The sequence below is a fragment of the Ruditapes philippinarum genome, unplaced genomic scaffold (genome assembly GCF_026571515.1).
Source record: "Ruditapes philippinarum isolate M1 unplaced genomic scaffold, ASM2657151v2 ctg2424_1_1_1_1, whole genome shotgun sequence".
Classification (NCBI taxonomy): Eukaryota; Metazoa; Mollusca; class Bivalvia; order Venerida; family Veneridae; genus Ruditapes; species Ruditapes philippinarum.
Window position 1 is genome coordinate 219,204 of NW_026861130.1, and position 23,187 is coordinate 242,390.

Genomic DNA, 23,187 nt, shown 5'->3' on the forward strand with positions numbered 1-23,187 from the left:
CAACTATACATGCTAACTAACATTCTTGTAGTTTCATGGCTCTATGTCAAATATTTTTTGAGCTATGTGTGACACATGAGAACAGAGGGAAGGACCGACGGATGAACCTGGCACGGTAACTTTTTATCTAAATGCCCACAAAAAGGACAATTATAAGTTTAAAGGGAGATAATTCTGAAAGTATTGACACTAGTAATAAACCTTGGCATATTATTATGATTTTGGAGTTAAATTTATAAATTCATTAATAAAATCTTCAAAAATATTTATTAACACAACCTATAATTCTGGAAATATTTGTGTTAAATATTGAATCTGTCATACTTTATGTTGGGTGATGATTCAAAACTTATATTTCAAGTTCAAAGGGGATGGGGATGGGATTATTTGAGTTCTGAACCATGGTCACTTATGGTGTAGTTGATGATAAGAGACATATATTTTAAGTAGATCCCTAATAATTTACAGAAGTTGGAGTAAAAAAAAAAGTATTTTTAAAGGAAATTCTATTATCAAAGGGAGACAATTCTGGAAAAATTGCTTCTACAGATGTCACATTTGATGTGGTTGATGATTAGGAACATATACTTGATGTTTGAGGTAAATACCTTAAGAAGTATAGAAGTTGTACAAAAACTAAAATCAGAAATATGGACAAAGACATGCCGTTGCGAGTAAGACAACTGATCATATAGTCTAGCTTAGAACCCAAAACATTCTTTATAAATGGATCCTATTTTAAAGGTGTTTTTACAGAGAGAGAAAAAGCTGTGATATACTTCTAATTTTACTTCTTAACAATACCACTATTAGCAATACAAACACAACATAACCACTGCATTAAATAATTACATAATTCTGTTATACATGTTTAGCATGTAATTCATTGAACATTCCAAAGCACAATATTTTCTATATTGTTGAAAACTGTAAAATCAATTATCGCTCTACAATCTTATGTGGCTTTCCTGTTACAGCAGAAATTTAAACTGACAAAAATAACAAATACACCAGATAAATCTTAATAACTTGTTTTATATGAGCCATGTCTAGTCATTCAAATTTTGATTTAATGTCCCTTACCTTGTGTAAACACAAAAAGAAATAGTTCCATTATAAGGATGTCTTCAAAAAAAGTAAGAAATAGTGACAGTAACCATAATTATATTTATACATCGAACAAGTGTTTGTAATTTTGATATCTATAGTTAATCTCATGTCCTTCATAAATTCATTCTAATTTGTATTTTCACAATGAAATTCATTTGATATAATTCATCTGGATTATTAATACCTTACATCTTCTAATAATGATATTTGCTGAGAAAATCCTTTCATTATAATTATCTATGATACTAATTCTTTGCAAGCATCTTGAATAGTTGCATATTTATAAGTGAAGCCGCTCTCAAGTGTTCTTGATGGTTTTACTTTTTGTCCTTGTAACACCACCATAGCTCTTTCAGGTCCAAACGCAAATTTCATATAAAATTCTGGCACAAAGCCAAAAGCCGGTCTTCTACATGCTGCAGCAAAAGCTTGTGTAAATTCTGCATTTTTAACAAGATCTGGTGCCACTCCATTCAACACTCCTGAGACACTGTCAGTTTTTATAGCATATGTTATCAATTCTGCCATGTCATCAACATGTATCCAAGGCAACCACTGCTGTCCTGAGCCAATTTTTTGTCCACCAAATAATTTAAATACTGGCCTCAACATCTCAATCATTCCTCCATCCTTCCCGAGTATGACACCTGAATCAAAGATGATAGAAGCACTTATATTATGATAAAACAGACATCAGCAGGAAGGAAAGCAAAATGCTTCACTTCTTTCAAAAACATAAAACAACAAGTTATTGCTAAGATCATTACTTTCAACTCTTTTACAAGATAAACTTGAAAGAATGAAGAAACATAAATGTTATAAAATGAATACATACAAGAACGAGCAGTGATCACATGTGTTACCTCATGATAGCCTTAACTCGGCAAATAAATCATTCAACCTAAAAACCTGTGTAATATGCACAAAGATGACCTATCAATCAATCCTGTAAAGTTTCATTTAAATTGCATAAGTGTTATTACAGGAATAGTCCAGACAAATTCCAAAATTAAAATCATGTTTGTTTGATTGGCTTTTATGTCATACTGACAGAGAATAGGTCATATGGGGATGTTCCTGCTTTACTGGTGAAGGAAGACCTCATGTGCCCTTCCATGCATTATTTCAGGCACAAACAGGTACCTGAGTAGAACCACCGACGTTCTGTAAGCTAGCTGGATAGCTTCCTCGCATGAAAGAATCCAAAGTCCCTTTCTGGATTTGAACCCACAGCGGTGAGGGGCAAGTGGTTTGAAGTCAACGACCCTAAACATTCGGCCACGGATGCCCAATTAAAATCAAGAAAGGGCAAAAAATTGACAACAGACTTGGTAGACACCCATAAGAAGATGTTTCATGCTAAACATCTAAGTTCTAGCTCATTGGGTTTTTTAAAAGAAGATTTTTTAAGTTTTTACTATACACAAAGAGTTAAAAACAATGACACCCCTGGGGCAGGGCCAGTTTTGATCCCCGGGCTTTTATTTGAACAAACTTTGTAGATATTTACTGAAAGATGTTTCATGCTTAATATCTAAACTCTAGCTATTTGGGTTTTTTCAAAGAAGATTTTTAAGTGTTTGCTATACACAAAAAAGGAAAATCAATGACCCCCGGGGCAGGGCCAATTTTGACCCCAGGGCTTTTATCTGAACAATCTTTGTAGACACTGATTAGAAGATGTTTCATGCTTAATATCTAAACTCTAGCTTTATGGGTTTTTTCAAAGAAGATTTTAAAGTTTTTGCCATACACATATAAGGAAAATCAATGACCCCCGGGGCGGGGCCAATTTTGACCCCAGGGCTTTTATTTGAACAAATTTGGTAGACACCCATTAGAACATGTTTCATGCTAAATATCTTAGCTCTAGCTCTTTGGGTTCTTTAAAAGAAGATTTTTTAAGTTTTTACTATATGCATATAGGGAAAATCAATGACCCGCTGGGGCGGGGCCAATTTTGACCCCAGGGCTTTTATTTGAACAAACTTGGTAGACACTCACTAGAAGATGTTTCATGCCAAATATCTTAGCTCTAGCTCTTTGGGTTCTTTAAAAGAAGATTTTTAAAAGTTTTTACTATATGCATATAGGGAAAATCAATGACCCCCTGGGGCGGGGCCAATTTTGACCCCAGGGCTTTTATTTGAACAAACTTGGTAGACACTCACTAGTAGATGTTTCATGCCAAATATCTAAGCTCTAGCTCTTAGGGTTGTTTAAAAGAAGATATTTAAAGATTTTTCTTTCGGTTGCCATGGCAACCAGAGTTCTGCATGGAATTAAATTCTTTGAACAATTTTTAAAGGTGACCACCAAAGGAACATTCCTGTGAAGTTTGGATGAAATTAGCTCAGTGGTTTATGAGGAGATGTCATTTAAAGCAAAAGTTTACGGACGGACGGCCGGACGCCGGACGAAAAGCGATCACAAAAGCTCACCCTGTCACTTTGTGACAGGTGAGCTAAAAATCAATCAATCGAAAAATGTTGATGAGATGCACAACTAGACATGGTACTGATCATTCTTGTTAAGTTTTGATGAAATTGCACTGGGACAGTAATTTATGAGGAGTAGTCAAGAAAAACTTCTGTGTAGCTGGTAAACAAAAATCACCTTTTTTAATCAAGGGCAATAACTCAGCCAAAAATCAATACAGCGAAAAACTTGTGTATTATGCACAAGTACTTGACCTACCAATTAATCCTGTAAAGTTTCATTGAAATTGCATAACACAGTGTATATCCAGTAACACTCAGTGGAATGTGAAAAAAAGGCACGATTTGTGCATTTAGTAATGCAGAAATTGTGCAAGAAATGATTCGTCTAAAGCAGGTTTTCCTAGCACCGGTGTCAACAGTATCCTGTCTGATATGCATGAAAAAGTGATCTGATGTTTATGTATGTCAAGGTAAATCTGATTTTGTAGTACATACATGTACTAAGAGATATCACATAACAGTTTCTCCCTCACACCTACCAGATCTAATTATAACTCTTCTTGTCGGAACATTATCTGGTAAATCACCAGCTCTCTCCCACTCCAGTGCTAACTTTCCTAACCAATCATTTCCTGGTTCAGTAACTGCTTCTGTGTATTCCGCTGTCTTACTGGGCGGATAAATACCTAAAATACAAATATCATAAATGTCTTTGCCCATATACATAGTGTATTGATAAATAAGTTGTGGTGAAAGTTGACTTTAATGGTAGTACTAATTAAATATTATAATAAGGGTCAAGGTCACATTATTTAGATATATTGTGTTGAAAGTATATAGCAGATATAAAGGATAAAATGTCAGACTTCTTACTGAATCTTGAAATGCTTAAGAAACAAACAGAAAATTTGCCATCAAATGCCGATAATTATATATTTACTCCAGAGTGAAGTGAGGAATATAAGGAAAGAGCAAGAAGATAAAATCAACCAACAAACCTTACCAGCCTCTAAACCAATACAGAGCAATGAAACCTCAGTTACAGAGACAACCCAAGATTCATACATCAACATGCAAGACATGAAAGTACAAACTGGTGAGCAAAACACAGAAAAACAGAAAACCAACACCAATAGGCAGTTAAAAACCCAGCAAGGTATGAAACAAGTATTGATCCTTGGTGACTCTGTGACTAAAGGATTACGTAAAGACAAAATGAGCACAAATTCAACAATAGTAGATATCAAATCCCACCGTGGGGCAACTGTTAAAAGCATGCAGGCAGCTATAACTGACCCAAAAATGCAACCCAAAACAATTAAGAATGCAGATATAGTCATCATACATGCTGGTATAAACAATATATCAAATGCAGACAAACCAACTGATATCTGTGAGGAGTTTCTTAATCTTACTCATGCACTTCAAGGAATCAACTCAAAGGCAAAAGTAATGATTTCGTCAGTTCTACCAAAGAAAAGAGACCTTACTGAAAACATATCTGTCACCAATAACCTTCTGAAAAACATGTGTACAGAAAAAGGATTCATATTTATTGACAATGACAGTATAATGATAAAGGATGGAAAAGTGAATCAAACTCTCTTCTATGATGAAGTCCATCTTAACACTGAAGGATCAATTGTATTAGGGAAACAACTTAACAAAGCTATACGCACATCCCTTGGATTGCAACAGAACTCATCACGGAAACCCGTAAATTTTCAGAAGGCTCAACATCACCAAAAACTGGATCCAAACCGAAATTACAATACACGAAACAGGGGCTTTCCAGCAACACCAAGATATTGGCCATGGAATCCCTGGATGCATCCAAAGTGGTAGCTGACACTGTCAAATATTTCAAAGAAAGTGATAATACTACACATGAAATTGTATCAAATAATATTCAATACAGTGTATATAATGTAGATAACATCAATATGAAAAGGAACAGTACTGAAAAAAATAGTGATAATTACACAGATCCAAACCCCAACCAATCAGATGTCAATACCGATTCACCACAAGCTGATATGATGCTTAAAGACGTAAAATTTGACAGAAATGGCATTAACTTTATGCATCTGAACATACATTATCTTTATCCAAAGTTTAGTGAAATTCAATTCTTAATTAATAAATTTCCAAATATTGACATACTAGGACTGCAAGAAACTTTCCTTAGTGACAAATTTTCAAACAATGAAATCCATTTAAATAATTATCAACTTTTCAGACGTGATAGAGAGTCTAACGGGGGTGGAATAGTTTTATATGTAAAGTCAAACCTACCATGTGAACTAAGAGCTGATCTTGATTCTAGTGATATTGAGGCTATATGGGTACAAATGAAACTTGACAAACAAAAACCCTTTATTGTAGGATACATTTATAGGCCCCCATCATCGCCAGCTTCTTGGAATGACCAGATTGAAAATATTTTAGATACACTTTATGTTGAAAATAAAGAAATTATTCTATTAGGAGACTTAAACTACAATTTTATAAATTTAAGCCCACTTAATTCTAAATGGAAAAAAATAATCAATACTTTCAACTTACAACAACTTATAACACAACCCACTAGAGTCACACAAACAACGTCTTCCATTATAGACCACATATACACCAAATCACCAATCATCCACAGAATATAAGCTACACAGTTGTTCCAGTAATGTCTATTAGTGACCACTACCCTATTTGTTTTACAAGGAAAACTAATGCAAAAATCAAAAAAGGCCCATTACATATAACTATAAACTACAGGTATTTAAAAAAATTCAATGCAGAAAACTTTTTAGTTGACTTATCAAATCAACCATGGTCATTAATTGATGTGTTTACAGAACCTGATGATGCCCTTGACACTTTCTACGATTTATTTCTAAAATTTTTTGATTTACATGCTCCGTATAAACAAAAAAGGGTAAAACGCAAAAACCAAAATGAATGGTTCACAGATGAAATAGCTAATGCAATAAAAGAACGAGACTTTGCAAAAAAGAGAAATAACATTGAGGAATTTAAATACTGGAGATCGCAAGTCAAGGTGCTTTCTCACAGATCAAAAAAAAGAATTCTTTAATCAAGAGATATCTTCAAACAACAAAAATCCTAAAAAGCTATGGAAAAATTTAAAAGACTTGAGTGGAAAAGCTGAAAACCACCAAACTAATTACATTAATGACGACAGTGGAAATCCAGTCTATGACCCTAAACAGACATCAGAAATTTTTAATACATTTTTTTCAAATTTATTCAAAAACGCAGAAAATATTACAAAACTAACAAGTGCAAATGAATACAAACTCAAAGAAATGTTAAACAGCAAAATTGACCAAAATACACCAAAATTTGATATTCCACCTATAGATCCAAGTTAAGTCAAACAAGCATTAGATTCTCTTGATGTTACAAAGGCTACTGGACTTGATGGCATTAGTGCTAAATTTCTAAAAACTGCATCCCCTGTTATATGTAGACCAATTTCTACTATTATCAATTTGAGTATATCAACAGGTAAATTTCCTGAAAAATTAAAACAGTCTAAGGTCACACCATTCTTCAAACAAGGACACAAATCAGATAAGAATAATTATAGACCTATATCTGTTCTTCCAATACTTTCTAAAATATTTGAAAAACATGTGTCTGATCATTTAAAACAATTCCTAGAATTGTATAATTTCATTTTCAACACCCAATCAGGATTTAGAACAAAACATTCATGTGAAACTGCATTGACAAATATTGTTGACAACTGGATTAAGGCAATAAATGATGGAAAGCTAATTGGCACAATCTTTCTTGACTTGTCAAAGGCATTTGACCTTGTAAATCATAAGTTACTCATCCAAAAACTTTATTACTATCATATTTCTTCTGGTGCAATTACCTGGTTTACATCATATCTTGAAAATAGAACACAGAAGGTCACTGTATCTGGCAACCTATCAAAATCAGCAACAGTCATATCAGGGGTACCTCAAGGATCTGTCCTTGGACCTCTGCTTTTCATCATGTACATAAATGATCTACCACTCCATTTGAAAACCTCAGAGGCAGATCTTTTTGCTGATGACACTACTCTCACAGCATCAGGTCTCTCTACACAAGATTTACATAATAAACTTCAAACTGACCTTGACAATATTAATCTATGGTGCAAACAAAATGCAATGATGCTAAATGCCCAGAAAACAAAAGCAATGAACCTGTCATCCAATAGAAATAAACAACAATTACAACCATTACATCTGCAAGAACATGAAATTGAATTTTCTGAGACAGAAAAGTTACTAGGTATTCATGTTGACAATAATCTTAAGTGGAAAACCCAAGTAGACAAGACATTAAAGAAATGCAATACACAGTTGTACCTTCTTCTCCGAATTAAACAATACCTTGATGTAAATGCAAGAAAACTGTTCTTTAATGCTTATATCTTACCACATTTAGATTATTGTTGTACAGTCTGGGGGAATTGTAACAATGAACAGATTTTGGATATCATAAAATTTCAGAAAAGAGCTGCAAGAATCATTCTTGACAAAAGCTACGATGCTCCATCTGCTGAGTTATTTAATGAATTAAATTGGATAAAATTTGATGAAAGAATAAGATACAAAAAAGCTGTCATTATGTATAAATCTTTAAACAATGCCTCATTTCCACAGTACATGAAAAACAAATTTCAATTTATTCATCAAAGACATGAGCATAACCTTAGGTCAGCAAAAAACTCAGATTTATTTGTGCCACAACCTAAAAAAGAAATTTTTAGAAAATCTCTGACATATTCAGGCCCTAATCTATGGAACAATATCCCTTATTCTATTCGTAAATCTGAAACTATTAGAAAATTCCAAGCTTCCTATATCAGTTGGAATTTCACATAAGTACCTTGGTCTTGCATAGATTAAGTATTAATAATATATGTACATGCATTGTGTTTTGAATATGTATTTTGTTTGAATGTACATTGTTTTTGTTGTGTTTTCATGTATATATTATGCATTTTGTGTCTTCATGTATGTTATTTGAAAATTTTGCTGTATAACCATTATGTAAATTATGTATATTTTATGTATATTTATGTTTTGAGGCCCACATGGAAGATTGGGAAACCAAATGTGTAGCCTCAGTAAATAAAGACTTTACTTACTTACTTACTTACTTACTTACCTACTAAAGTATAAAAGCTTGTAGTGTGTTCATAGCTTTCATCAAAATTTAAGCTGTCATCAGATACACATTAAAACAGATAATTTTGTGAAATTCTACTTATAAGCACATTGTCTTACTTAAAAGCTTCTCATATATAAACAAGCATAATTCTTCATTGAATATATTCCTCAAAGTGTGATATAAATAACTTGATTGAAGATATTTAGTTTTTTGTACCTCAAAATATGAATGAAAATGACAAATTTTCACTTATAATGATACCATGTCTGTAAAATTGAGCAGAGTTTTATAAGTATATGAAATCCTATAAGATATACTTGTAATGACATTAAAACATTATTATGACACTGTGGTGAGGCATTCAAGTTTGAATATTGGTCATCTGCGGTCAAAAACTAGGTCACACAGCCCAAATATGGAAAGTCTTGTTTACACTTGTACTATTTCAGATGCAGATATAAATGTTATGATATTAATTCAAGATTAAGAACTTATATTCACTTTTTATTCATAGTTAACTTGTTCCTAATAATCATGTGAGTGGTATAAGGGCTATTAAAGCCCTCTTTGTTTGTTTGGTTTTATGATGCACTAGAATACCGGTAGGAAAGATGATTTTGTCAAACCTCGGGTGTAACAAACTCCAAAGCAACACCAGGGTCAAAACCACCTTGCCTGCCAGAGCTAAGAGATGCATAGACTCCATATAAGATGTTGCCTACTACAATCACGCAGGGATAAATGGTGGCTGCAATTCAAATGCCTCAAACATTAAAGGCAACCCCTCAGCCAAAATGGGCTCATGGCCAAATGGTCAATATCCAAGTACAAAAATCTATCAAAGCAATTAAATATTTGGCATGATTAAAAATTTAAAAAAAAAAGAAGATATTTCTAAGTTGTAACTCAATAGCACGCAAACGTTGTCTGTTTATGTGAATAATTCACTTTATGCCAAGACTAGCACTTCAGTATTTAGACCAGATACAGTAGACTAATATTATAAATCCCTATTTTAGAGTTACAAAGGGTAATAACATCAACAAGAGAGCATCAAGGCCTTTGTTTGTTCACCTGGGTCTCAGTGTTTCAAGTTAATATAAACATATATACATTCTTATAAAAATGAAGTAGATCCAAATAAAACAGTGACTTCTAGAAGGATTGCATGGTCTGTCTTGCACAGATTTGACATTGCGACCTAGTTTTGACCAAAGGTTACCAAGTTTTAATCTTGTATAAACTAAATACTTTTTACACATATACATTTACATACCAACTCCTGACATGGTAACAAATGACTCTGGTTTCTTCTCGGCTTCTTTGATAGCATTAGCCAGAATTTTTGATGTGCCAACTCTACTCTTCCAGATCTCATCCACATATTTTTTATCTGAGTACCTTTATAAATAGGAAAAATTATGTTGTATATTTACTTTTACTGGTTTTGTTTTTCTTAGCAGTCAAATAATCATTACTAATCTGCTCACCTTTGATTTGATCAAAGTTGATATATGACTATATAAAATACCTTTCAGTGCTAGGCTTAAAAATTAAAAATGTTTGAAGTGTCATGTGTGGAAATTATAATTTACTAATGTAGATTTTACACACTTTGATGAGTAATGGTAATCTAACCATTTAAATGTGAATTGTATATTATGATACTTGTAAAATATTTGTAATATAGTTCTTTTTAAGTGTGACCATTTACATGTTTTGTAAGTTTTATTGAATGTGCATTTTTATCATATAATTATGTACATAATTACACATTGTATTGGATGAGACCTAATTATACTAATATGTATTGGCTGACTTTACAGTTGTGTTTTCAGATAACTCCTACCAGTTTTCAACTAGACTTTGCAATCTCAGAAATCGTCTGTAAGTAAGTCTACTGTTTTCCTAGCAGTGTCTGGCCCCAAATTGCACTTTTTAACAAATAAAACAAGCAATTATCATAGTATTGCAAGCAATCCATAAGTCCGATACCGGTTAGAACCCCAGCAACATTCTGATTTCAATTTTACCAGTGAATAAATGACACGAATGAATTTAAATCCTTTGAGTTCTAAGTTTGTCTATTTCACAGTAATGTGTTAAGTTTCCCTGCCTAGTAAGGAAATTATGTTTATACAACCTTGTCATATTATTACGATGTGGGATTTTAAAGTAAATCCTATAAGGAATGAAGAAGTTGGAGTAAAAAATACCAATTTCTCAAAAAAAATCTAAGTTCAAGGGGGACATAATTCTGGAAATAGTCTTGCTAAAGTATTTAACCTTCTCAAAAATGTTGAGTGATAATAAGAAACATATATATATGAAGTTTGAAGTAGATACATTAGGAAATAAAGAAGTTATTTAAAAAAGACGTTTTTTTTCATAAAAATTCTAAGTTCAAGGGAGGTAATACTGATAATTTTTGTGCTAGAGTTGTAAACCTTGTCACATATGATGTGGTTGATGACCAGAAACTTATATTTAAAGTTTGAAGTAAACACCTTAAGAAATAAAGAACTTTTAGTGAAAAAGCTGAAAAATTTAAATCAGAAATCTTGAAATTCAGGCTATTTGTTGCCATAATAACCAGAATTTTTAACATACGAAGAAAAGAAAAAGATGTGCATAATCTGCAGACTGCCATCTATCCATATTTCAAGTTTCATAAAAATATTTTCAGTACTTCGAGTTATCACTGGATCCAGTTTATGTGTTAAATTTGCCATATTTTCAGACTATTTGTTGCCATAGCAACCAGAATTTTCAACATAGGAAGAAAAGAAAAAGACGTGCATAATCTCCATACTGCCATCTATCCATATATCAAGTTTCATAAAAATATTTTCAGTACTTTTTGCGTTATCGCGGGATCCAGTTTTGTGGACGGACGGACTGACAGACAGACGGTTAAACCGGTAGGGGACAATAAAAATCTGTCTATGGACGAGTACAAAACTTTGACAGATCAAACTTAGGTACCTGTCCAGCTCTAAGATAACTTTAAACAACAGACAAATCTTTAAAACATACAGTTGCATAGAAAACAGATGTCTCTCTGATTTAATGAAGTAACATAGATCCCCTACCGGTTTTGTTTGTTTGGGTTTTTTCGTCACATCGACACAGTATAGGTCGTATCGAGATGTTCCAGCTTTACTGGTGGAGGAAAACCTCAGGTGCCCTTCCGTGCATTATTTCAGGCACGAACGGGCACCTGAGTAGAACCACCGACGTTCCGTACGCTAGCTGGATAGCTTCCTTACATGAAAGCATCCCCTACTGGTAAAAATAGACCATACTGGACGAAAATTAGTAAGGGCCAGAAAAATGCTATGGGCCGGAACTGCTAGGAATCCAGTAGAGCAATTTTTAGAAATACTTGTATAATGAAGCAAATATTAATTGCACAAAATGACTCAATTTGGTGAAGTTTCTTAATAATTTAATTATGAAAGCAATTTAAAATAGACTGGTACATGCCTTAATTGGATACTTATTGGTCACTTCGTATAGCTGAGTAAGCACATTGTGTTGTGGTATTAAAAATCCAGTCTTGTATACATTCAGTGTTAGTAATCAGTATCATAAAGGTCAGGTTGTGTTAATCTGCTGAAAACCTCTGCAATATATCTTTATTTTCAGTCTGGTAGTGTTACTTTAAAACTGCATGCCTCCAGATGAGCCGAAACATTTAAAGAAAATTTAATTTGAGGAAAATGTGCTAAAATTTTAAGAAAAGTAAAATGTTTCAAGATTCAAGTAATGATTTACATGTTAAATGCGATTAAGGGCTGATTTTGCAGTATTTATCACCATATTGCTATTGTGTGACTAATGTAGAAAGAGCTAATTTTGCTTATTTTGACCTCTTTTTGGAAATTTATGTGGATTGCAAGAACTGTTGGCAATGTGTAAATTATTTTCTATTTTCACTTCACAATATTTTACTTTTAAATACATTTTTTAAATTTTCATGAAAATTAGCATGAATCTGGTGGCATGCTGCTTTAACTTATAATTCAAGTCATAAGAATACATTACAATTAAAATAAGACAATTATTTTAATCTTTTGATATTCTACCACAAATTTCTAGTATACAAAGTTTTGTGTTACTCTATGCCAATTAAGAGTTTGACATGTGAGACTGTTTATTTAAGTGGGCTACACTGACTGACAAAATTACATGCCATATTCAAAATATTTAAAAGAAACTGAAAGTATTGAACAAATTTTCAATATTTATTTATGTATATAATGTTTATATTTATATACATATTTTTTTTTAAATTTGGAATCATGAGTTTAAGATCAACAAAAACTTGCTATTAAATGCTATTTGAAAGAAAATTTTATGCCAGTAAAATTGAATGGTTTCACAGTATTTCAAATCAGCCCATGAATGATAATATCTTGAAACAGATAGGACCTATTCTATTATTCACTTATATGACTGAACATACAAGTGTGACCTTGTCCTTTGTGCTGCTGATACAACACACAGTTATCTTGTTGAAACACATTTATGTCAAGTTATTTAACAAGAGCTGTCGGTAGGACAGCAACGCTCGACTATTCTTAGTGCTTGATAGTAAACAAGAACTGTCGGAGGACAGTAAAGCTCGACTATTCGAAAATTTGTCACAAGGGTGTTTCATTGAGTATAATAATGCTTACCTATATGAATACATAAAATTGTCCGAAAAGGTACAAACTCTTCAAGTTTCAATACATTCCCTTCAGTAGTTATGGAGATACAAGCTTACATACAAAAACTTAACCAAGATTTTCTAAGTCGAAAAAGGGGCATAATTATGAAATAAAACAATTCAGAGTTATGGGACTTGTACCAATCACCTTAGATAATCAAAGAGACCAAGTGTGTGAAGTTTCAATCCATTCCCTTCAGTAGTTATGGAGATACCAGCTTACACGCAAAAACTTAACCAAAAATTTCTAAGTCGAAAAAGGGGCATAATTATGTTAAAAAGCAAATCCGAGTTATGGGACTTGTGCCAATCATCTAAGATAATCAGAGAGAACAAGTGTGTGAAGTTTCAATCCATTACCTTCAGTAGTTATGGAGATACCAGCTTACATGCAAAAACTTAACCAAGAATTTCTAAGTCAAAAAAGGGGCATAATTATGTAAAAAAGCAAATCAGAGTTATGGGACTTGTGCCAATTATCTTAGATAATCACAGAGAACAAGTGTGTGAAGTTTCAATCCATTCCCTTCAGTAGTTATGGAGATACCAGCTTACACGCAAAAACTTAACCAAGAATTACTAAGTCGAAAAAGAGGCATAATTATGTAAAAAAGCAAATCAGAGTTATGGTACTTGTGCCAATTGTCTTAGATAAACACAGAGAACAAGTGTGTGAAGTTTCAATCAATTCCCTTCAGTAGTTATGGAGATAACAGCTTACATACACAAACTTAACTAAGAATTTCTAAGTCGAAAAAGGGGCATAATTATGAAAAAAAGCAAACCAGAGTTATGGAACTTGTGCCAATCATCTTAGATAATCACAGAGAACAAGTGTGTGAAGTTTCAATCCATTCCCTTCAGTAGTTATGGAGATACCAGCTTACATACAAAAACTTAACCAAGAATTTCTAAGTCGAAAAAGGGGCATAATTATGAAAAAAAGCAAATCAGAGTTATGGGACTTGTGCCAATCATCTTAGATAATCACAGAGAACAAGTGTGTGAAGTTTCAATCCATTCCCTTCAGTAGTTATGGAGATACCAGCTTACATACAAAAACTTAACCAAGATTTTCTAAGTCGAAAAAGGGGCATAATTATGAAATAAAACAATTCAGAGTTATGGGACTTGTGCCAAACATCTTAGATAATCACAGAGAACAAGTTTGTGAAGTTTCAATCCATTCCCTTCAGTAGTTATGGAGATACCAGCTTACATACAAAAACTTAACCACAGGGACGCCGACGCCGACTGCATTAGCTCGATTATTCTGCGAATAGTCGAGCTAAAAAATGCTTGATACAGTTACCTCCTCCTGTTTACAGGTTGGGGTCATGATGGTGAACAAGTGTGCAAAGTTTCAAAGCCATATGTCAATGGACTTTGAAAATATTTGAACTATTACAAAAACTTTAACGTAAATTCTAAGTCGAAAAAGGGGCATAATTCTGTCAAAATGCTTGATAGAGTTACCTCCTCCTGTCTACAGGTTGGGGTCATGATGGTGAACAAGTGTGCAAAGTTTCAAAGCCATATGTCAATGGACTTTGAAAATATTTGAACTATTACAAAAACTTTAACATAAGTGGTTACGCCGACGCCGACGCGGACGCCGACGCTCGGGTGACTGCAATAGCTCTACTTATTCTTATCAAATAGTCGAGCTAAAAATCCATCCAGGAATGACAGAACGGTTGACCTTTCACCACAATCAAATTGCACTTTCAGGGCCTTTTTACCTATAGGGCTGCTTCCCCAAAGAAAATTTCTTTGAAATCATGCAGTTTTCCCCAAAAATTGAATTTGCATTTAGTTTTTTCTTCCCCTTTTGCAAATATACCATGTAATTTTTCCCCAAAATTAAGGGCTGGGCTGCTTCCCCAAACTGTGAAAAAAAGCCCTGACTTTTATAAAAATTTCATAAATGACTTTGAACTTTTAAAAAAAAAACTTTGAGCAAGGATACCTGATTTTTGTGTGACATGTTGTCATCATGTCTAACACATTTATACTAAGTTATTTTACAAATCATCCAGGAATAACAATATTACTGACTCGACATGGCCAACAATTGTCAATAAGCTGTTAATAAAATGGCATTTCATGATTTGATATTTTTGTGCGTGACATATCTTTATCATATTCAACACATTTATGCCAAATTATTTTAAAATCCATTCTGGAATGACAGAATTAGTGACCAAAAACCCACCATCAATGAACTTTTATGAAAATTTCTTTCAAGTCAAAGTGTGACCTTAACCTTTGAACTACAGACCCTGGTCTTGCTTGCGACAAATCATCTCAATGTGCTTCACAGTTATGCAAATTATTTCAAAATCCATCAATATATCACCACAGTTATGGTCCAGACAAAATGTAAACAGATACACAAACAAAAAGATGGAGAGACAATTCTAAAACTATATGCCACACTGCCCTTTGGGGCATCATAATTATCTAAATGGTAAGAATAGAATAAATACCTTTTCAACATATTGAGAATGTTTTCACCAGCAACATTTACCACTGCTTTACAATCATTTGGTAGTCCATTCCTTTCCACTTCTGACTAAAAATAGATTAAACTAAAAGTATAAATAACTGAGAAAAAAAAAACAACATGTAATATGACTGCTTTTTATATTATTATTACAAACACTAAACATTTAAAGTGATATAATTGCCTTCATTTGTGAAATTAACTTACTTTTCTATAAATTATTAAGTGGTCATTGTTTTTTCAAGGGTTGTATTTTTTTAATAGAAAAAAATCTTAAATGGTGCAGTCAACAGCATATAGTGTGGTGGTGAAACTGCACATAATTATATGTAGGTAAAACTGGCTTTAATTAGCGCTATATATAAGGACAGTCCTTATTTCTTTGTCGGCATTCAGAGGGTTTATATAGACACATGTTACTTGAGGAAATAAATAAGAACTATTTTGATGTATCTTTCATACCCATGTTATTTGACCTTTTGCTGCCTGCCTTGAAATTATTGTCACATCATATCCATTATTTTTCAAAACTTTGGTCAAATGTTTGCCGACAAATCCTCTACCTCCTCCTGAAAACATAGTATGTACAAAAGATGATTTTGTGAAAACTTACATTTATTTTATATTCTATATGAACAATTGAACATGAATCTTTTTTTTTAGATTTGAGCATTTCGCTCCTCATCCTTAACATGGTTATAAATTATTGTGTCAAAGTCAAACAATAAAATATCTATATTACAATATTGAAAATAACAGTATCTGTTGTACATATGACAAAAGAATTAAGGTATAGAATATATATCAGTATCAGTGTAAGAAATTAGGATTTGAATCGACTAGGCTGGTCGGACTACCAGATTGGAATATTCACTAGCCCAAAAGACATTTCACTAGCACGATTCATTTGTTCAAAACAGTTGTTTATATTGCCTATGAAAATACAGTAGCCTGGTCGGGCTTTTTACTGTGAAAAGTTGGTAGCCCCAGGCAAAATTAGTAGTCGGGGGCTATAGGACTACTGCTAATTTCGAACACTGCTCAGTATCATTCAACTTTTATAATTGGTGACTTATTTTGAATACATTTTTTTCAAAAGTGATAAACTGCTTTAATATATAAACTGAAGACAGAGGAGGAGTAAGAGAAAGCACCTAATAGGTTGATATTAAATATAAATTAATAAAGTCTACTAGTTTTGATCATTACAATTAATTAAATTGATCTTCATCAGGACCAATATAAGACAACTTTATGATATAATATATTGAAACAAAATTGTGATGTTACGATGATGTATATTGAATTTAAAATTAATGCATGATCCGCCTCCTCTCAAACCTCAGTCCGCCCTGTCTTGATCTTCTGTCCACCCCCAGTGCCGTTGCCTGACAAATGGCGCTCTGTCTCTAAATCTTACATGATGCAAGTTTACACTTTTAATAGTCAAAATATATTGACGTGCCAAGCTAGATATTTTCGTTCTGGGTCAGAATCTTGCTTCTAGACAATATATAACCCAGGCACAAAATCGCACAATTTTATCTTGTCGTGCAGTACAATAAGCTGGACTAGATTACACTTATGAACTGCATTAATCAGTTGTTAATGCAATTTTTATGAAACAAGTATTATATTTTTCTGCATCCAGTCGAATTCAAGAGGTAAAAAATTGAGCCTCCCAGTTGGGATTTAATTGGACTATAAGGATGCAGAATCCTGCATCCTGTAAATATCTGCCCAAGTACGAGTACGAAAGTTTGATGGGCGAACATAATCCTATTAGAGTGAGTTATGCAACACTCAAAATAAGTAATGGCACTGCAAAAGCCTTAAATACTAGAACAATAAATAACATTGAAATATTTTTAAATGTATGTGAACTTATAATTACCAATTAAAACAGTCATGATTTTAGCATTTCATTTAAACCGGCTTATCCTTACACTCGGTAATCCCCGGTTCTGTCCGCCTTATTCCGTAAGGTGGTTAGTATGGTTCCTGACATGATATCTGAATGCCAGCCTCTTACAATTTAGAAAATATATTGGGCAGGGAACCAGTTAAATTACGTATATTTCCGGTATATGACGTCATGGCAAATTTCCAGTTTGTTGACAATTTAGCTTGACATAAAATACTGCAAACAGTTAATTACCTGGGTCCTACTAAACACTGCTAAGGACTGCTAAGGACCGCTAAGGACTGCTAAGGAGCCACAAAGGACTACTAAAGAGGCACAAAGGACCTTCAAATACCTCCTAGGCCATTCTTATATTACATGGTATTATTTTTAGTGGAAAAAAAATTATAATTTTAAGAAAAAATATGATTTTGGTGAAAATTTTATGAGTTGTCGGACCGCTAAGGACTGCTCAGATACATAAAAGACTGCTAGGGAGGCACAAAGGACCTTAAAATACCTCCTAGAACATTCTTATAATATATGGTAGTAAGTTAATAGACAAAAATGTATTATTGTAAGAAAAAAATATAATTTTGGTGATAGAATTTATGCTTTCGATGAGTTGCAGGACCGCTAAGGACTGCTCAGGTGCGAAAAGGACTACTAGGCAAGCACAAAGACCTATAAATATTTCCTAGGGAGGCACAAAGGACCTTAAAATAACTGTTGGGGGCATTCTTATAATTCATGGTAGTATGTTTAGTGACAAAAAAATGTATAATTTTAAGGAAAAATATCATTAAAGTGATAAAATTCATGTTTTTTGAAGAGTTATCGGACCGCTAAGGACTGCTCAGGTGCACTAACAACTGCTAGGGAGGCACAAAGGACCTTCAAATCCCTTCTAGAACATTCTTATAAAATATGGTAGTAAGATTATAGACAAAAATGCATTATTGTAAGAAAAAATATAATTTTGGTGATAGAATTTATGCTTTCGATGAGTTGCCGGACCGCTAAGGACTGCTCAGGTACGAAAAGGACTGCTAGGCAGGCACAAAGACCTATAATTTTGATATTGCCTAGGGAGGCACAAAGGACCTTAAAATAACTGTTGGGGCATTCTTATAATTCATGGTAGTATGTTTAGTGACAAAAAATGTATAATTTTAAGAAAATATATCATTTTAGTGATAAAATTCATGTTTTTGAAGAGTTGTCGGACCGCTAAGGACTGCTCAGGTGCACTAACAACTGCTAGGGAGGCACAAAGGACCTTCAAATCCCTCCTAGAACATTCTTATAATATATAGTAGTAAGTTAATAGACAAAAATGTATTATTGTAAGAAAAAAATATAATTTTGGTGATAGAATTTATGCTTTCGATGAGTTGCCGGACCGCTAAGGACTGCTCAGATACACAAAAGACTGCTAGGGACCTTAAAATATTTCCTAAGGAGGCACAAAGGACCTTAAAATACCTGTAAGGGCATTCTTATAATACATGGTAGTATGTTTAGTGATAAAATTCATGTTTTTGAAGAGTTGTCGGACCGCTAAGGACTGCTCAGGTGCACTAACAACTGCTAGGGAGGCACAAAGGACCTTCAAATCCCTCCTAGAACATTCTTATAATATATGGTAGTAAGTTAATAGACAAAAATGTATTATTGTAAGAAAAAAATATAATTTTGGTGATAGAATTTATGCTTTCGATGAGTTGCAGGACGCTAAGGACTGCTCAGGTGCGAAAAGGACTACTAGGCAGGCACAAAGACCTATAAATATTTTCCTAGGGAGGCACAAAGGACCTTAAAATAACTGTTGGGGGCATTCTTATAATTCATGGTAGTATGTTTAGTGACAAAAAATGTATAATTTTAAGGAAAAATATCATTAAAGTGATAAAATTCATGTTTTTGAAGAGTTGCCGGACCGCTAAGGACTGTTCAGATACACAAAAGACTGCTAGGGACCTTAAAATATTTCCTAAGGAGGCACAAAGGACCTTAAAATACCTGTAAGGGCATTCTTATAATACATGGTAGTATGTTTAGTGATAAAATTCATGTTTTTGAAGAGTTGTCGGACCGCTAAGGACTGCTCAGGTGCACTAACAACTGCTAGGGAGGCACAAAGGACCTTCAAATCCCTCCTAGAACATTCTTATAATATATGGTAGTAAGTTAATAGACAAAAATGTATTATTGTAAGAAAAAAATATAATTTTGGTGATAGAATTTATGCTTTCGATGAGTTGCAGGACCGCTAAGGACTGCTCAGGTGCGAAAAGGACTACTAGGCAGGCACAAAGACCTATAAATATTTCCTAGGGAGGCACAAAGGACCTTAAAATAACTGTTGGGGCATTCTTATAATTCATGGTAGTATGTTTAGTGACAAAAAATGTATAATTTTAAGGAAAAATATCATTAAAGTGATAAAATTCATGTTTTTGAAGAGTTATCGGACCGCTAAGGACTGCTCAGGTGCACTAACAACTGCTAGGGAGGCACAAAGGACCTTCAAATCCCTTCTAGAACATTCTTATAAAATATGGTAGTAAGATTATAGACAAAAATGCATTATTGTAAGAAAAAATATAATTTTGGTGATAGAATTTATGCTTTCGATGAGTTGCCGGACCGCTAAGGACTGCTCAGGTACGAAAAGGACTTGCTAGGCAGGCACAAAGACCTATAATTTTGATATTGCCTAGGGAGGCACAAAGGACCTTAAAAATAACTGTTGGGGCATTCTTATAATTCATGGTAGTATGTTTAGTGACAAAAAATGTATAATTTTAAGAAAATATATCATTTTAGTGATAAAATTCATGTTTTTGAAGAGTTGTCGGACCGCTAAGGACTGCTCAGGTGCACTAACAACTGCTAGGGAGGCACAAAGGACCTTCAAATCCCTCCTAGAACATTCTTATAATATATAGTAGTAAGTTAATAGTTAGTGCACCTGAGCAGTCCTTAGCGGTCCGACAACTCTTCAAAAACATGAATTTTATCACTAAAATGATATTTTTTCTTAAAATGATACATTTTTGTCACTAAAACATACTACCATGAATTATAAGAATGCCCCAACAGTTATTTTAAGGTCCTTTGTGCCTCCCTAGGAAATATTTATAGGTCTTTGTGCCTGCCTAGCAGTCCTTTTCGCACCTGAGCAGTCCTTAGCGGTCCGGCAACTCATCGAAAGCATAAATTCTATCACCAAAAATTATATTTTTTCTTACAATAATACATTTTTGTCTATTAACTTACTACTATATATTATAAGAATGTTCTAGGAGGGATTTAAAGGTCCTTTGTGCCTCCCTAGCAGTTGTTAGTGCACCTGAGCAGTCCTTAGCGGTCCGACAACTCTTCAAATTCAAAAACATGATGAATTTTATCACTATAATGATATTTTTCCTTAAAATTATACATTTTTTGTCACTAAACATACTACCATGAATTATAAGAATACCCCAACAGTTATTTTAAGGTCCTTTGTGCCTCCTAGGAAATATTTATAGGTCATTGTGCCTGCCTAGCAGTCCTTTTCGCACCTGAGCAGTCCTTAGCGGTCCGGCAACTCATCGAAAGCATAAATTCTATCACCAAAATTATATTTTTCTTACAATAATACATTTTTGTCTATTAACTTACTACCATATATTATAAAATGTTCTAGGAGGGATTTGAAGGTGCTTTGTGCCTCCCTAGCAGTTGTTAGTGCACCTGAGCAGTCCTTAGCGGTCCGACAACTCTTCAAAAACATGAATTTTATCACTAAAATGATATTTTTTTCTTAAAATAATACATTTTTTGTCACTAAACATACTACCTTGTATTATAGAGAATGCCCTAGGAGGTATTTTAAAGGTCCTTTGTGCCTCCCTTGCAGTCTTTTGTGTATCTGAGCAGCTCCTTAGCGGTCCGGCAACTCATCGAAAGCATTAATTCTATCACCAAAATTATTTTTTTTCTTACAATAATACATTTTTGTCTATTAACTTACTACTGTATATATTATAAGAATGTTCTAGGAGGGATTTTGAAGGTCCTTTGTGCCTCCCTAGCAGTTGTTAGTGCACCAGAGCAGTCCTTAGCGGTCCGACAACTCTTCAAAAACATGAATTTTATCACTAAAATGATATTTTTTCTTAAAATTATACATTTTTTTGTCACTAAACATACTACCATGAATTTATAAGAATGCCCCAACAGTTATTTTAAGGTCCTTTGTGCCTCCCTAGGAAATATTTATAGGTCTTGTGCCTGCCTAGCAGTCCTTTTCGCAACTGAGCAGTCCTTAGCGGTCCGGCAAACTAAATCATCGAAAGCATAAATCTCTATCACCAAAATTATTATTTTTTCTTACAATAATACATTTTTGTCTATTAACATTACTAAACCATATATTATAAAGAATGTTCTAGTAGGGATTTGAAGGTCCTTTGTGCCTCCCTAGCAGTTGTTAGTGCACCTGAGCAGTCCTTAGCGGTCCGACAACTCTTCAAAAACATGAATTTTATCACTATAATGATATTATTCCTAAAAAAATTATACATTTTTTGTCAACTAAACATACTACCATGAATTATAAGAATGCCCAACAGTTTTTTTTAAGGTCCTTTGTGCCTCCCTAGGAAATATTTATTAGGTCTTTGTGCCTGCTTAGCAGTCCTTTTTGCAACCTGAGCAGTCCTTAGCGGTCCGACAACACTTCAAAAACATAAATTTTTATCACTAAAATGATATTTTTTCTTAAAATAATACATTTTTGTCACTAAACATACTACTTTGTATTAAAGAATGCCCTAGGAGGTATTTTAAGGTCCTTTGTGCCTCCCTAGCAGTCTTTTGTGTATCCTGAGCAGTCCCCCTTAGCGGTCCGACAACTCATAAAATTTTCACCAAAATCATATTTTTTCTTAAATTATAATTTTTTTTTCAACTAAAAATAATATCATGTAATATAAGAATGGCCTAGGAGGTATTTGAAGGTCCTTTGTGCCTCTTTAGTAGTCCTTTGTGGCTCCTTAGCAGTCCTTAGCAGTCCCTTAGCGGTCCTTAGCAGTCCTTAGCAGTGTTTAGTAGGACCGCCACTAAACATACTACCATGAATTATAAGAATGCCCCAACAGTTTTTTTTAAGGTCCTTTGTGTGCCTCCCTAGGAAATATTTATAGGTCTTTGTGCCTGCTTAGCAGTCCTTTTCGCACCTGAGCAGTCCTTAGCGGTCCGACAACACTTCAAAAACATAAATTTTATCACTAAAATGATATATTTTTCTTAAAATAATACAATTTTTTGT

The 23,187-nt window shown here is 33.5% G+C and overlaps 1 protein-coding gene across 1 annotated transcript; it reads right to left on the reverse strand.

Annotated features, from left to right (window-relative positions):
- Positions 1-774: 774 nt before the first annotated feature.
- Positions 775-18,007, reverse strand: LOC132714640 (epimerase family protein SDR39U1-like). The gene is made up of 6 exons (XM_060697542.1): positions 17,859-18,007; positions 16,427-16,533; positions 15,948-16,033; positions 10,021-10,145; positions 4,091-4,237; positions 775-1,757 (listed from the first exon to the last, which is right to left on the reverse strand). The coding sequence occupies exons 1-6, from the start codon at positions 17,872-17,874 to the stop codon at positions 1,348-1,350; spliced, it is 891 nt and encodes a 296-aa protein (XP_060553525.1). The 5' UTR covers positions 17,875-18,007; the 3' UTR covers positions 775-1,347.
- Positions 18,008-23,187: the final 5,180 nt, after the last annotated feature.

Excerpts from the sequence above, each read along its gene's own strand:
- LOC132714640 (XM_060697542.1), bottom strand. Across the intron at positions 16,034-16,426 it reads CAAAAGGTCAAATAACATGG|TCAGAAGTGGAAAGGAATGG; the intron begins GTATGAAAGATA and ends ATCTATTTTTAG. Across the intron at positions 10,146-15,947 it reads ATTCTCAATATGTTGAAAAG|GTACTCAGATAAAAAATATG; the intron begins GTATTTATTCTA and ends CTATTTATAAAG.